The sequence below is a fragment of the Bos indicus genome, chromosome 13, assembly GCF_029378745.1.
Source record: "Bos indicus isolate NIAB-ARS_2022 breed Sahiwal x Tharparkar chromosome 13, NIAB-ARS_B.indTharparkar_mat_pri_1.0, whole genome shotgun sequence".
Taxonomy (NCBI): Eukaryota; Metazoa; Chordata; class Mammalia; order Artiodactyla; family Bovidae; genus Bos; species Bos indicus.
In genome coordinates, this window is record NC_091772.1 from 25260870 (window position 1) to 25275584 (window position 14715).

General features: G+C 43.1%; 1 protein-coding gene across 21 annotated transcripts in view; it reads left to right on the forward strand.

The window, feature by feature from the left end:
- Positions 1-14715, forward strand: part of KIAA1217 (KIAA1217 ortholog) — a 436407-nt gene that overhangs the window by 248147 nt on the left and 173545 nt on the right. For 11 of the 21 annotated variants that reach the window (XM_070802061.1, XM_070802062.1, XM_070802077.1 and 8 more), the window contains exon 3: positions 7552-7632. The exons of the other annotated variants lie outside the window; for them this stretch is intronic. In XM_070802061.1, coding sequence (XP_070658162.1) covers positions 7552-7632 — 81 coding nt within the window. The remainder of the gene's footprint in view (positions 1-7551; positions 7633-14715) is intronic. 21 annotated transcript variants of the gene reach the window in all.

Sequence of the window (14715 nt, forward strand, 5' to 3'; positions counted from 1 at the left end):
AGAAGTAACTGTGTGACCCTGCAAACCCACTGCTTTGAAGACCAGCACTCCATTGTATGCATACAGGTACTAAGTTTATTTGTTTTTTAAAATCAGACTCCTTCCCAACATTTCACAGAGGTGTTCAGATACTTCTCTTAGCTACATACTGCACAGGAGTGGTGGTAATCCTATTATTTGTCAGACTTTTTTTTTTTTTAAGATTTTTTTGATGTGGACTGTTTTTAAAGTCTTGAGGAATTTGTTACTATATTGCTTCTGTTTTATGTCTTGTTTTTTTGGCTTTGAAACATGGATCTTCCCTTCCTGACCAGGGATCAAACCCACACTCCCTGCATTAGAAGGTGAAGTCATAACCACTGGACTGCCAGGGAAGTCCCACTCAGGCTCTTATTAAACCAGGTGCTGCCTTATTGTATGCTAAGCACTGGGGTTAGCATTTTTCATAAGTTACTTTATTTCATACAACAAACTATAATTTATGTCTTATTATTACTATTTCTACTATCTTATGGATAATGAAACTACACATGACCAAGGAAGGTGGCATTTCCAAGGTACATGGCCCAAGATAGCATCCCAAGGTCTCAGAGATATTAAGTATTGGAACTGAGGCTCAAGCCCAGTTTTCCTGCCAAAAGTCATATTACTAATCATTGTCCTAAATTCACTACAGAATTACTGAGGATTTTTAGTTAATTAGAAATTCTTAAGATTTCTTAAGGTTTTTATTTAATCAGAAGTTTAATCAGAAATTCTTACGATTTCTACCCTGGACTCTTTTTGTTACATGTTTCAGCCTTTTTAATTTGTGTGTTTGTCCTTCAGAATCCTCAGACTTCATGCTGCATTTTAAGATTACGGTCTACCCTTGAACAGCATGGGTTTGAACTGCATATGTTTGAACTGCATGGGTCCACTTACACGTGGATTTTTTTCAATAAATATATTGGAGAACTTTTTTGAGATTTTGAAAAATCTTGCAGATGAACCTCATAACCTAGAAATACCAAAAAAAAAAAAATTAAGTAAAGATATGTCATGAATGCATAAAATGTAGGTAGCTGTACATGTAACATATAAAATATGTGTTAATCAACTGTTTATGTTATCAGTAAGGCTCCCTGTCAACAATAGGCTGTATTAGTAGTTAAGTTCTGGGGAGTCAGAAGTTATACATGAACTTTCAACTACAAGGGGGGATGGGGGAGCCTGTAATGACCCCAAATTGTTCAAAGGTCTGCTGCATTGTTACATCGGTTATAAATCTTAGCATGAGTTACAGAGTCTCACAGGTCCACCTAATTTTATTCCATCTTTATTACTTTAAACACTTTTTAAAAAGGCATTATATTACAATTGGGTTTCTCAACTGGTGGCTCTTCGCTGGTGGCTCAGATGGTGAAAAATCTGCCTATAGTGCAGGAGACCTGAGTTCAATCCCTGGGTCAGGAAGATCTGGAGAAGGGAATGGCAACCCACTCCAGCATTCTTGCCTGGAGACTTTCATGGATAGAGGAAACTGAGTGACTAACACTTCTCAACTGAGTAACCTTTTTTTTTTTTACCCTCCCTGAATAACCTGAAATTGCTTTCATCTCTAGGTTATTCTGTGTCTTTAGGATAGAATTATTTCTAAGACTGTTTTCCAACACCTACTTCTGTTGGTTTCTTTTGTTTTGTGTCACAGTGGCTACTAATTTTAAATGAGCTCTCTTTCCCTTCCATCATTGGTAGTCACTATACAAGCAGTCAGCCCATTGTGGTTTTTATTTCAGAGACTGGCCAAAGTGAGTTTGTGTTAATACAAGGGACCCCGTGAGGATATACTGAGGAGGGTGAAGACTTCGCAAAGCAATCTCTGTGGAGTGTGTCTTGTTCCCTGAGTTTCGGATGTCAGCTGCTTCCTTCCATCGTGCTGGCTACTGCATTACCGTACTTGCTAAGTGCAAGGCGCCGCCTTGCGGTGCAACTGACACTAATCAACATGAGAAAACAAAATGGCAAGGTTACAAGTTATAGAAGCAATGACTTTAAATATAATCTTATCGCTCTTCCCATTTTTAAGACTCTCTAATGAATACAGTATTTTTCCTCCTTTTGTTTTACTCATAACTCATACTCAATGCTAAGTTTTTTTGGAGGTAGGAAGAAATCAGAAAAGGAAGAGCAAATAAGTTGATGCCAAATCCCAGGTGACTTTTAAAAATAATTTCTTATTTTTTAATTGCAAAAGTAATACTTGTAGATTATAGAACTGTTAGGAAGAACAGATAAAGAATAAAAGAATCATTTATGCTCTCATAACCGACACGGGGCTTCCCTGGTGGCTCAGCGGGAAAGAATCCGCCTGCAATGCAGGAGATGTGGGTTTGATCCCTGGGTCAGGCACATCCCCTGGAGAAGGAAATGGCAACCCACTCCAGTATTCCTAACTGGAAAATCCCATGGACAGAGGAGCCCCGTGGGCTACAGTCCATGGGGTTGCAAAAGAGTCTTAGCGAGAAAACAACAGCACACATGGATTAGCATTTTGTTGTATATCCATTTGTTTCTAAGCATATAAATTCAAAAGAAAACCACATGTGCCAGTTTTCTAGCATGATTATACGTGTGAACTTTATTCTGTGTTGTTACAGAGTCAGCTGCTCATCGTCCTTAGTGATGCTTGATTTGATTGGTTCCATTGTGTGCTCACCTCACAATATACAGCACAGCGCCATGTGGGGCTCTCTTGTGGGTCATTGTAGATTTCCTTATAATTAATTGTTCGAAATAGAATGGCTAAATCAAAGCAGTGTGCAAAATTTCAAGACATTTGACATTTACTGTTTGGTTATTTGTTTAACTAAGGCATCTTTTTTATAATGCAGTGTATGTTTTTAATGTTTCAAATTCCTAGCATTGGCATTCTTAGTCTATGCCTGGAATGATGTATCGTGTTTTATGCCTCAATCTCAGTTAATCCTCATAACAACTGTGCGACATAAATACTATTAATGTCCCCACTTACAGATCAGGAGAGTCAGGCTTAAAGAAATTAAATCACTGTCATGTGACTTCACAATCAGGAAGACAGTAGTAGGCTTTCAGAACTATGATAAAAATAGCATTTTGCTTCCCTTGAGTCTTGGACTCAGTGAAAACTAATACTGACAATTCTCAGTTTGTAAAATAAAGAACAAGAATGTTTGACAGTAAGAGAGGAGGAAGAGGAAATATGTGTCCGTAAATTTAGAAACATGAATGCAAATCTTAGTTGAGGCTCTCGCAGTTAGAGCTGCATGTTGGAACATACGGTGGACAACTCGGCCATTGCCGTTAATTACGGGCTCTTGTTCGTGCACAGTCGCTCAGTCACGTCCGACTCTATGCGACCCTATGAACTGCAGCCCACCAGGCTCCTCTGTCCATGGGATTTCCCAGGCAAGGATACTGGAGTGGGTAGCCATTTCCTCTTCTAGGGGATCTTTGTGACCCGGGCATCAAACCCACATGTCCTGCATTGGCAGGCAGATTCTTTACCACTGAGCCACCTGGGAAGCCAATATAGACATGTTTTCACTAGATCTTCTCATTTTTTTTCCTGAATGCATTGTCTTTAACCACAGTTAGTCTTCAGACTGGTTAAATCACTCCCAAGCTGTCAAAGTTGACTAAAGGAAAAGTGGTATTAGAAGAATCTCAAACTTCTGAACGAAACCAAAGCTCTTCTGGTGAATTCAAAAAACCTGGCCACCTCCAACATCTTTTGCAGGTTTTCTCTCATTGCTCACTAGAGACCTACTTGCACTTTCGCCACCTTTAGCCATACTCTTCTTTTTCTATTATTATATAACACTCTATATTATAGAAAACTTAGATATGGCAAAACAGAGAAAATAAATATTACTCACCACTTTCTGTTATAAGTACTGTATTTTTTTTTAAAACAAATGAACTGTATTTATTTGACTGTGCTCGGTCTTCATTGTGATGCTTCTCTAGTTGGTACCTCATAGCTTGTGGGGTCTGAGTTCCCTGACCAGGGATCAAACCCACATCCCCTGCCTTGCGAGGCAGATTCTTAACCACTGGACCACCAGGGAAGTCCCATAAATACTGTATGTTGCTCATCTTTGGTTCTGTCTGCTGCATGAAAACTGTTGATCCTCTTTTCCTTCCAGCCCCACTTGGTCTTTCAAAGACATCCCAAGTACCATTCTGTGTAACAGTGACATCTGTAGTTTCTCTGCCATTTTCATCCTCGGATAGCTATTAGATTTATTAGGAGTCTTTGAGGAAATCAAAGTGTCCTTCTGTTTAATTTGTACAGCGTTATTATTTTTGCTGCTCCAGCTGTTTCCCTGCGCTGGTGACCCGTCATTTTTTTTCCAGTTACATTTCCCTTAATCTGGATGTAACCTCGTTATATTGTTAAAATACTTGATCATCGCTGTCATTGTCTGAAGTGATTCACAGACATTCAGCTCCTTTCCCACTTAGTCCTTCTATTTACTTATTTTTTTTTTAGGAACAGTTTTCTAGTTTATAGTCAAAATCCATAAATCAGACTTCTAAGTCCTACACACTTGATTTGACGGGAGTATGTGAGTGGCCTAATAAAATACACTTCTCTTTCACTGCTTTCTTACTGTTGGGCTCAAAACATTTTCCACGCAGATGGAGCCTGGCGAGAAGTGAAAAAGTTTCCCGTGAGTTTCATTTTGTAATCCTGAGAAATTTTATGTTATTGTAGAGACTCGCGGTTCTGTGGCCTCAAGTTCTAGAGCCCTTTCTCTGTGGAAGCCATTGCATTTTCTTTTTGATTTTTTTTGGGGGGGTGCCACACAGCATATGAGGTCTTAGTTCCCTGACCAGGGATCGAACCCACACCCCCTGTATTGGGAGCATGTTCTCTTAACCATTGGACCCCCAGGGAGGTTCTCCATTGCATTTCCTGAGATGAGCTCCCACCTCCCCAGGACCCCTGGGTTCTTCCTGCTCTGCTTCTTCCACCTTTTACGTTTCCCTGACCTCCGTCAACAAGGGCAAGAAAGATGCAGCCAGGGTTGGTTTTGCTTGAAGTTTGGAACCTTGTAACCGTTTAGGTGTTTCTCTGGCCCCTTCTTCCTCAGTTTCAGGTGCTTCTCACCCACAGTAGCTGCTTTGGTGACTTCCTTCGTCCCCTCTTGCCCAGGCTCTCTGAGCTTGTTGCTGTGTCACCGGCAGAGAGAGGTTGCGGTCTCTGCCCCTCTCCTCCTGGCAGCCTTGTCCTCAGGGCGCAGGTCTCCTTCACCCGTCCCGTTCTCTGTGGTCTCTGTGCTGGGCCATGTCCCCCCAGGTCCTCTGCCTTCGGCCTGTTTTATCCCACATCTCCTTGAGATGGAAACTCTGACTTTCTGTACCCTTTCCCCTCTTGTCTGTCCACAGCAACTCTTCAGCTCCGTCATCCTATTTGCATCTTACACTTTTATTTATCATGCACCTAGAGGGGGTTATTACTGGTGGTCTGTATTGGGGTCTTTCCTAGTTGATGAATCAGACCCCCTACAGCAACCTTCCCCTTTCAAGCGAGAATATATTCACCTCAAAAAGGGCTTTAGGAGGTCAGTCTAGCTAACAGTTCTTCTAATGGGGTCACTCTGTTTTTCTCTTAAAAGTTCCTTCGAGGTCTTTTTCTTTTTTTTTTTTAAACCCCTAAGTGCAATCTGGATAGAATATTTTAGTCCAGTTCTTGTCTGGAGACCTGCCTTTTGTACATTTGGTAATAGCTCTCTGAATTCAAGTGTTCTTTTTCTTGCAGAGATTTGTGTCTGATATGTGTGAGACTAGGCTCTAAATAATACAAAATAATTCAGAGATAAAAGAAATATACACATAGTCCATATCTATATCTCAATCTGTGGTGGTGATATGAATCATGGATATTGTATAATTCAATTACGATGGTATTTAGAGGCTCTGTGTATGCAGATTATCCATATAGATATATCTGTATGTGTGTGCAGTAAGTTATGAAGTGAACTGCCAAGCCATGACATCTCATTGACTGATTCTTTCCTTTTTTTTTTCTTTTCTTTTGATTTATGGAAAAACATACATGACTTAAAACTTAGCACCTCAGCCGTTTTTAAGTGTACAGTTCAGTAACATTAAGTACATTTATGTTGTCATACAGCCAGTCTCCAGAACTCTTCTCTTTATTAAATTGAAACTCTGCATGGGACGTCCTTGGTGGTCCAGTGATTACGACTTCACCTTCCAACACAGGCAGTGCAGGTTCAATCCCCAGTTGGGAAGCTAGGGTCCCATATGCCTAGTGGCTAAAAAGTAAAACATAAAAACAGAAGCAATATTGTAACAAATTCAATAAAAGCTTTGCAAAATGGTCCACATCAAAAAAAAAAACAACTTAAAAAAAAAAATAGGAAGAAACTCCTCATACATTAAAAACATGTAGGGACCCCCTTCCCCAGCCCCTGGAGACCACCATACTACTTTCTATCTGTCTGAATTGACCACGTACTTTAAATAAGTGAACTCATACGGTTTTTGTCTTTTCGTGACAGGCTTGTTTCCCTTTGTATTATGTTCTAAAGTTACTCAGTGTTGTAGCATGTGACAGGATTCCTTTACGGGGCTGAATGTCTTTCAGTACGTATAGACCACATTTGGTTTATCCAGTCATCTGCTGGTGGACATTTGGGTTGCTTCTACCTCCTGGCTACTGTGAAGAATGCCACCGTGAACATGTCTGTATAGACATCTCTTTAAGACTTTGCTTTACATTCTTATTGGCCAATTTTGGATGCAAGAGTGAATCATTCTTCTTGCATGAGAATGATGAAGTTTTTGTTTTTTTTAAAACTAAACCATTTTTCCACCATGGTTTTTTTAAAAAATTAAGTAGTACAAAAATTAGTGGATCAACAAGAATTGAAATATTTGAACACCGGTACAGTGAGCCTAGTAAATTGAAGACATCCTCCAAGGTCAGTCAGGTTCAGATGTCAGAATTTGTTCCCTGAACAATAATTCTGATCTTCTGTTCCTGTAAGTGGAAGATCACCTTGGATCTTTTCATGAAAAAGTCCTGGTCATCCCGTGTGGCAGAGCACAGGCCCAGAGTCCTGGGCTCTGGTCTGTCAAGTAGCCAGGTGGCCAGTGACCAGTGCCAGTCAAGATGGCAGGTTCGGGCTCACCACCAGACTGCATTCTAACCTAGGAAGGAGTTTCATTCCGACTCTGGTTACTCCCCCGCAGCCTTGAGACACTTTCAAGGACAGCAAGCCAGGGTGACATGTTCTCCCCTGACCCAGGAGAGTTTAGAAGGGCCCACGGTGAGATATTTTGGGGGAAACTCATTGCCAGTCAGGGCTGGCTTCCTGCATCTCTCTGAGTCCTAAGGATGGAATTGCCACCTTCCTGCCTTCTGGGGGAGAGGGCTTCACTTGCTGCATTTTCATTGTGAACAAATAGATGATTCTTTTGGGTCAAGTCTTCTTCTGTTCCTGTTTTCACTCTTTTTCTTTTCTATTTTTTTCTCTCTCTTTTTCTCCTGATACACAGGCTTTGCAGTGCATGCTGGTCTCTCTTCAGGCAGAACTTGACATTCAAAGGTACTTGATGAAAATTGAATCATCTCAGCGAGTTAGTACCTTTTCTTCTCGTCGCACCTCGCCCCGTTGCCTTCACTCGGCTGCGTGTGGCGTTCTAATCTGTGTCAGCCTGTTCCTTTTCCTGCCCTGGTTTCACCCTCTTGGAGCCAAACGCTTGCAGCATTCCCAAACTTGTGCATTTTGTTTTAATTGTGAGAGTGAATATTAAAAATGAACACTAATAGCATGCTTGCTTCTAAGCATTTCGTGTACTTGCCCACAGATGGAGGTGTAGGGTCAGCAGGAATACAGCAGCAGTTCAGAGATCTGTTCAGCCCCTCTGAAAAGTGGGGCTCCGGCCGCATCAGCTTCCTCATGGCAGAAAACAAGCCTTGCCTTCTAACAACCTGCAGAGCTCTGGGACTCTTCCTTCACACGGCTCCAAAACATCCAGAGTGGGATCCAGACCATGTCGCTGACATATAGCTTAACAGTAAAAATGGAGACTTCCCTGGCGGTCCAGTGGCTAAGACTCTGCATTACCAATGTGAGGGGCACAAGTTCGATCCCTGGTGGGGAACTAAGATCCTACATGCTGTGCGGTGCAGCCAATAAATAAAATAACTTTAAAAAAACCCCACAAAACTGCAGTTAAAATAGGGGCAGACATATCTCTAGCACCAAGCAGTGTTCTAAATACTTTACAAGCCTAAAACCTCCCACACCAGCCCCATGGGGTAGTTGTCCTGTGGTTCCCATGTTATAAGTGAGGAAGCTGAGGCACAGAGACGTGAAGTAACTTGCCCAAGGCCACACAGCTAGTAAGTTACAGTATAGGGATTCCAGAGTCAGTGTCAATATATTATTTCCCCGTGATCCTTAGCGCCCCCTGTTTCCTAATACAGTTTAGAATGTTACAGCTAGAAGGAAGTGGGAGAATTTCCAGCACTTGGAAACCTGGCAAGTTGCATACCTGTGCCAACCGGTCCATTGGCACATGGCCACTCACATCCTTTGATTCCCCCAAACGTGGCCTGTTTCTTTATTATCTCCCAGATAAGAACTGTTTGGTATTTACTGTGAGGCCCCAAACACACCCATGCTTAGGAAGAAGCATCCAGCAGTCTGGCTTTTATGCCTGTGTGACCTCCTGTCCGTTCGGTCAGGTGTCAGTGACCTCTTCACCTTCCTTTTCTTAATAATCAGTCTCTTTGATCTTTTCCAAGGTCAGGAGCTCAAATTAGAAAGTTCCTGCCTGAACAAATAGACACAGAAGGAAAAGTTGGGGAGCGCATGCTGCAGAGACCCGTGGTCCTACCCTCCCATCTCAATTCCGAGGGGGTGTTCACCATTAATTTTTTGCACGCGTTTTTAATCGTTCTCATGTGTTTCTGTAATTCATGGAAAATAGAGACATCTTTATGATTTCCTTGTGCACATACCGTGCGCCAAACAGAAACTCAGAAAAAGAAGCGAACATATAAGCTCGTCCCTGTGGTTTCACAGGCTGCCGTTAGTTTACAGAGTAGAGACCTGACATCGTGATGTGGGGTTTTCTAGTTTGGAGTCCCGCTCACTATTCTTTTTTCCTTAGAGCCTGAAATAAATGATCAACACTGACTTTTGTCTCTTGATGCAGCAGCAAATAATGGGATATGTGAGAATTTTTTCAAGAGCTTTTAAAAAAACTTTTGGCCGCACCTCATGGCATGTGGGACCTTAGTTTCCCAACTAGGGATCAAACCTGCACCTCTTGCTCACTGGACCCCCAGGGAAGTCCCAAGAGCTTTTTAAAAAACATTAGTTACAATGACGGTAGGGTTTTTTTGAAGGAGGAGTGGATGAGAGTTAAGGTTGGAAATTGAAGATGTTCTTCCTTCTCTTTGATAAAGGAGAGACTCTCAGAGCCTCCGAGGATGTCAGAATCTCTATTTTGAAGTTGGTAATCATTTACCGACTTTAGGCAAGGTGGTCGCAGTAAGAGGTGGGCTGTATCCTCTCCTCAGATAGGACCCCACAAACCATGGAATCTCCAGTAGGGAGCCAAGCCGTTTTGAACCATCCTTAAGAGAATCGTACTGCATAAGGGCAGCTAAACGTTTTCCATCGTTTATAGTTGACAGATTCCTGTGAATTTTTTTCCATGACCCTTCACCACAATTTTTACATCAAGCTGATACTGCTGCTTTTATAAAAGTGAGAACTAAGGTTCACAGAGCTTCCCTGTGGGGTCGCTCTGCCAGTGCACAGCAGGATTGGAGTCTCATTCTGCAAGAACAGCCTGATAACAAGAGGAAAGTCCTCTCATTCTAAATCTTGCTTTCCTTCCCTCTCCAAACCCTGGTATTCTTTCCTGTAGCAGAACTAGAGGGAAACAGAATCTTTGGCCTGGGATCTCCCTAGCGGTCCAGTGGTTAGGCCTCCGCTCTTCCAATGCTAGGGGCCCAGGTTCAATCCTTGGTTAGGGAACTAAGATCCCACATGCTGTGAGGTGCGGCCAAAAATCAAAAAAGAAAACAAAAAAGATTCTTTGGCCTGAAAAGCTCCTCTTCAGAATTTTCACAAGGTGTGTTTTCATTTGAAAATCATTCCAGGAAAACTGGAGGGCAGCTCGTGGTGGTGATGGGCTATGTGTGTTTAGAAACGAGGGTTTGAAAATAACACCAGCCTCTACTCCCAGGATGCCTGGAGAGGGTCTGGCCCCAAGCCCCAAAGCTTGGTGACCTCGGGCACCACAGTATCCCCTCTGATCCAGCTCCCCGAGGTCCTCTTCACTGTGGGGATGGACATCTTCAGACCTCCCAGGACAGGCTGCTAGCAGGGAAGCTTGTTCAGTTTCACAGCAAGGTAGTTAAGCTCTAGGGGCATCACCCCGGGGCCTGGACCCCCGCATCCTCTCCAGACTGAAGTCTGGGCTGTGGGGATGAGCTTAATAATGGCTTTCGTAAGGATGCCTTCTAAGGTGTATATTTAGCGCTCTGTGTGTTATACTCGTATTTTACTTGAATTTGAAAGCCTGCAACCAGGTGCCTTTTCTTTCATCACTGTAGTAACCGCGGTCCTCAGGCGGACACCTTTTATCCCGAAGCCTTTTAAGTGCATTCCAGGCTCTCTGAATTACAATGGCATCTGCCGCCTTGCCCCAAGCCTCTTCCAAGGAGGACGGTAGGAGCCGGAGCCTCGGAAACTGTTGTTTATAATGCACACTATCTTGTGTAAAAAGTAAAGAGAAAGAGAGAGAGAGAAAAAAAACCCGATTGATTTAAGGCAGCTTGCCATAAAGAGACACCTACCTTCTGGTGGATAAACTAAAAATCGAAAGGCAAAACCTCCTAAGAGGAGGAGACAAATTTACAAATGTAGCTAACTCTGATTAGCTTGAACCTTAAATGTAGCTTTGACTTTTATGACATACATATTTTCTATAAATGTGATATACTCCTTATAAGACAAAATAATACCACTCCTTTCACGAGACAACGTTGTTTTCCTTGTTTTAAATTCTAAAAGAAGCGTTGTTTGCTAATGCCTTCAGAAAAGGGGCATCCATCAACATAACAGACAGGGTCAACAGGAAAACAGCGCTATTCTTCATCCGGCCTTTTCTTTTACATCAACTCCTTCAAGAGGAAGCACACCACTAAATAATAATTGCAGGAACGCGCATCTGAAAGGGGTGGGTGGGGGGCTGAGCTAATGAGATCCAGATTTGGAACTTGCTGATGGAAGGACGCTAAAAAGATGATGGTGAGCCAGCCTTATCGCCTTTAAATAGGATTTACCTCTTTCTGGCTTTGAAGGGAAGTCAGAGAGCAGCTGATTCAAGGTATTATTTTAGAAGCGAGTCTGTGCTATGTTCCAGGTAGGACGTGAGGTGGGCAGTCAGCAGGTTGACAGAAATCCTGGAAGTGGGAGCAGCTGCACCTTGTCTGGTGGTCAGCCTGCCTTGTCCTCTTCTCCAGGCACAGCCAGACCTCTTAAAGGAAAAAATAAAACAATCACATAATCTACACATTATGAAGAGGTTGGGAAGTAGAAAAATATCCAAGAGATCATAGAAAATGGCTAAAATTCCTAATTTACCTGGAGTCAAATTGAAAGAGCCTTAAAACGAGGTTACTATAATGGCGTCAGAGCTCTGGAGGGGAGCGTCTGTTTCCTTAAAATGTGAACGCATGATCTGCATGTTCAAAATTGAATGGACGGCTCTGGGCTCTTCTGTTTTAACTGTTGCTTTTTTGGAAGTTGGAAGTCTGTGCAGTTCTGGATTCCTACAAAAGTCTGCATGACATGAGAATGGAAATGCGGCTCCGTTTCTGTGTTTTCCCTGTGAATTTGTGTCCTCATTTCAGGGGCCATCTGGGAGGATGAACCTTTTACCTGGAATCTAACCTCAGGAGATAACACATGAGAGACCGAGATGGGTGTGGGTACCTTCAGGTCACTGAAGATGTGAATCCTTCTGGATTCTAAATGCTCTGTGAGAAAGTCTTCCCTTCCAGTGATCCACTCTAAAAATATTATGCTTACCCAGTATAATACCCAGTATTACCCTCGTTTTGGAGAATAAAGAAGAAAGCACATTACTCACAATATGCTGTTTCTTCCAACTGAGTGACTAACACTTTCATTTTAAGGGCTTCCCTGATGGTTCAGACTTTAAAGAATCTGCCTGCCATGCAGGAGACCTAGGTTGCATCCCTGGGTCGGGAAGATCCCCTGGAGAAGGGAATGACAACCCACTCCAGTAGTCTAGCCTGGAGATTCCCGTGGACAGAGGTCACGGTGGGCTACAGTCCATGGGGTCTCAGAAGAGTTGGACACAACTGAAGCAGCTTGGCACACTTGCATTACTCATAATACTATTGTGTAAAAGAAACCAAGGCTAACATTTGGGTGTATTGCTTCCATTGGCTGTGGGTCTTGGATGCAGCATGTTGGATCTTTGATCTTTCCTGTGGCATATGCAATCTTCAGTTGTGGTATGTGAACTCCTGTTAGTTGCAGCATGTCGGATCTAGTTCCCTGACAGGGATTGAACCCAGGCCCTCTGCATTGGGAGTGTGGAGTCTTAGTCAGTGAGCCACTAGGGAAGTCCTTTGCTTTCATTTCTTAAATTATGGAAAAACAATTCTTTAAAACACCTTGATCATGATTGCATCATATCCCATAGTGTGGCTCCATTGTAATTTGTTAACCAGCCTTCTAAATCGTTTCTAGATTGATTTATTCTATTAAAAATGTACTACGTACAGATTTTCTCCCTGACCATCTAGTATAGGAAGTATCAAATTTTTAAATTTTTGTAAATCAGATTAATCTGACTTGATTTCAGCAGTTACTAAGAAATGTATTCTCATCACTTGGGGTCATAAAGAAAGTCTAAGGATCGAGTGTGATAGAACTGGATAAAGTTTCTGGGTGCCCTGGGACTCAGCAGATAGCCTCCTGGGGGTCTATTTGCTGGTTGATTCTTGGGACTGTCTGCCGAGCTAAACCAAGGCACGCACTTTCTGCCACTCTGAGCACACCACACACTCCTCCTCCACAGGGAGCTACTCCCTGTAAATGAAATCCAGATCTCCATAATTTGAAGAGCATCACCACCACCATGACCAGCACCACTAACACTGGCATCCTCTTCTTGGCCCTGGGAAGTCACTTACCTGCCTCTTCCTGACCAATGAGCAGCCTTCCTCCTCTCCCACTGGGGGAAGAGTGGGCAACCCCAGACTCATCCTCCGAATGCCTTTACCTTGAGTCCAGTCTAGAGAGGAACTCTTCGGGGTGGCCTCTGTAACATTAAGGCACTGTTCACAGCCCTTCCCCCTGGAAAGACCTTGGGACACAAAGGTTTGGCAGTTTCCCCAGGAAGTTGGGGATAGGGGTAGACGTCCCAACATTTTTTTGTTTCTAGCTGACAACTACGAGGAAAAGCTGTGCTGTGTGCTTAGTCGCTCAGTCATTTCCGACTCTGCGACCCCATGGATTGTAGCCCTTCAGACTCCGCTGTCCATGGGGATTCTCCAGGCAAGAATACTGGAGTGGGTAGCCTATCCCTCCTTCAGTGGATCTTCCCAACCCACGAATCAAACCGGGGTCTCCTGCATTGCAGGCAGATTCTTTACCAGCTGAGTTGCCAGGGAAGATAAATTGGTAGTATCTCAGAAGGGTCATTTGATGCACAAATACTGAGAGAGAATGTTTGTGTCATGTGATGCTTCTCTGTTTTAATTTTTTAAAAACTCAATTTTTAAGATGTATTTCTTTTTGGCTGCGCTGGCTGCTGCGCATGGGCTTTCTCTCGTTGTGTCGAGCCGGGGCTACTCTCTGGTTGCGGTGTGTGGTCTTTCCATTGCAGTGGCTTCTCTTGTTGCACGGGCTCTGTGCTCATGGGCTTCAGTCATTGCATCGCATAGGCTCAACAGTTGTGGCTCACAGGTTCTAGAACAGGCTCAGTACTTGTGATGCCCAGGCTTAGTTGTCCCAAGGCATATGGGATCTTCCCAGACCTGCGATCGAACCCATTTCTCCTGCATTGGCAGGTGGATTCTTAACCACTGGACCACCAAGGCAGTCCCTGTGTCTGCACAGAGATGTCCTTGTCAAGTGTTTCTTGGCTTCTGCAGAAGAGGCTTTGCTTGGTGAGAGCGGGTTGGTGGAGGGGCTCTGCCTGGCTCACTCGGCTCGTCTGTGGCCGACTCTCAACAGGGAGGCAAGGGGTGGTGACTACTTAGCCTCATGGCCTTTTCATCTTTCTCATCTGATAATGAAGTAATACCCACAGTGAAGGGAAAATGGGGAAACAAAAGACACAGTTGTACTTTGCTCAACTGCTGAATCGTCTGATTTTACTCCAGACCAAACATCTTTCTGTTTTCACAGGTGAAAATCATGAAAAATGTCTGGGTACCCTTTTGGTAGAAAGAGGGAGAAAGGGCTTGAAATATTACCCTTGAAGAAACAGGGTATAAATTGAGTTTATCAAGGATAATTCATCAAAAATAAATCCTAGAGGAAAATGTATTCCCTTTGTCCAAGCTGGGGAAGAGAAATGCTGATTTTCAGGGCTAAACTTAAATCTGTCCTTATGAGGATTTCAGATATGTGCAGTTGAAAGTTGGTATTAGAATGG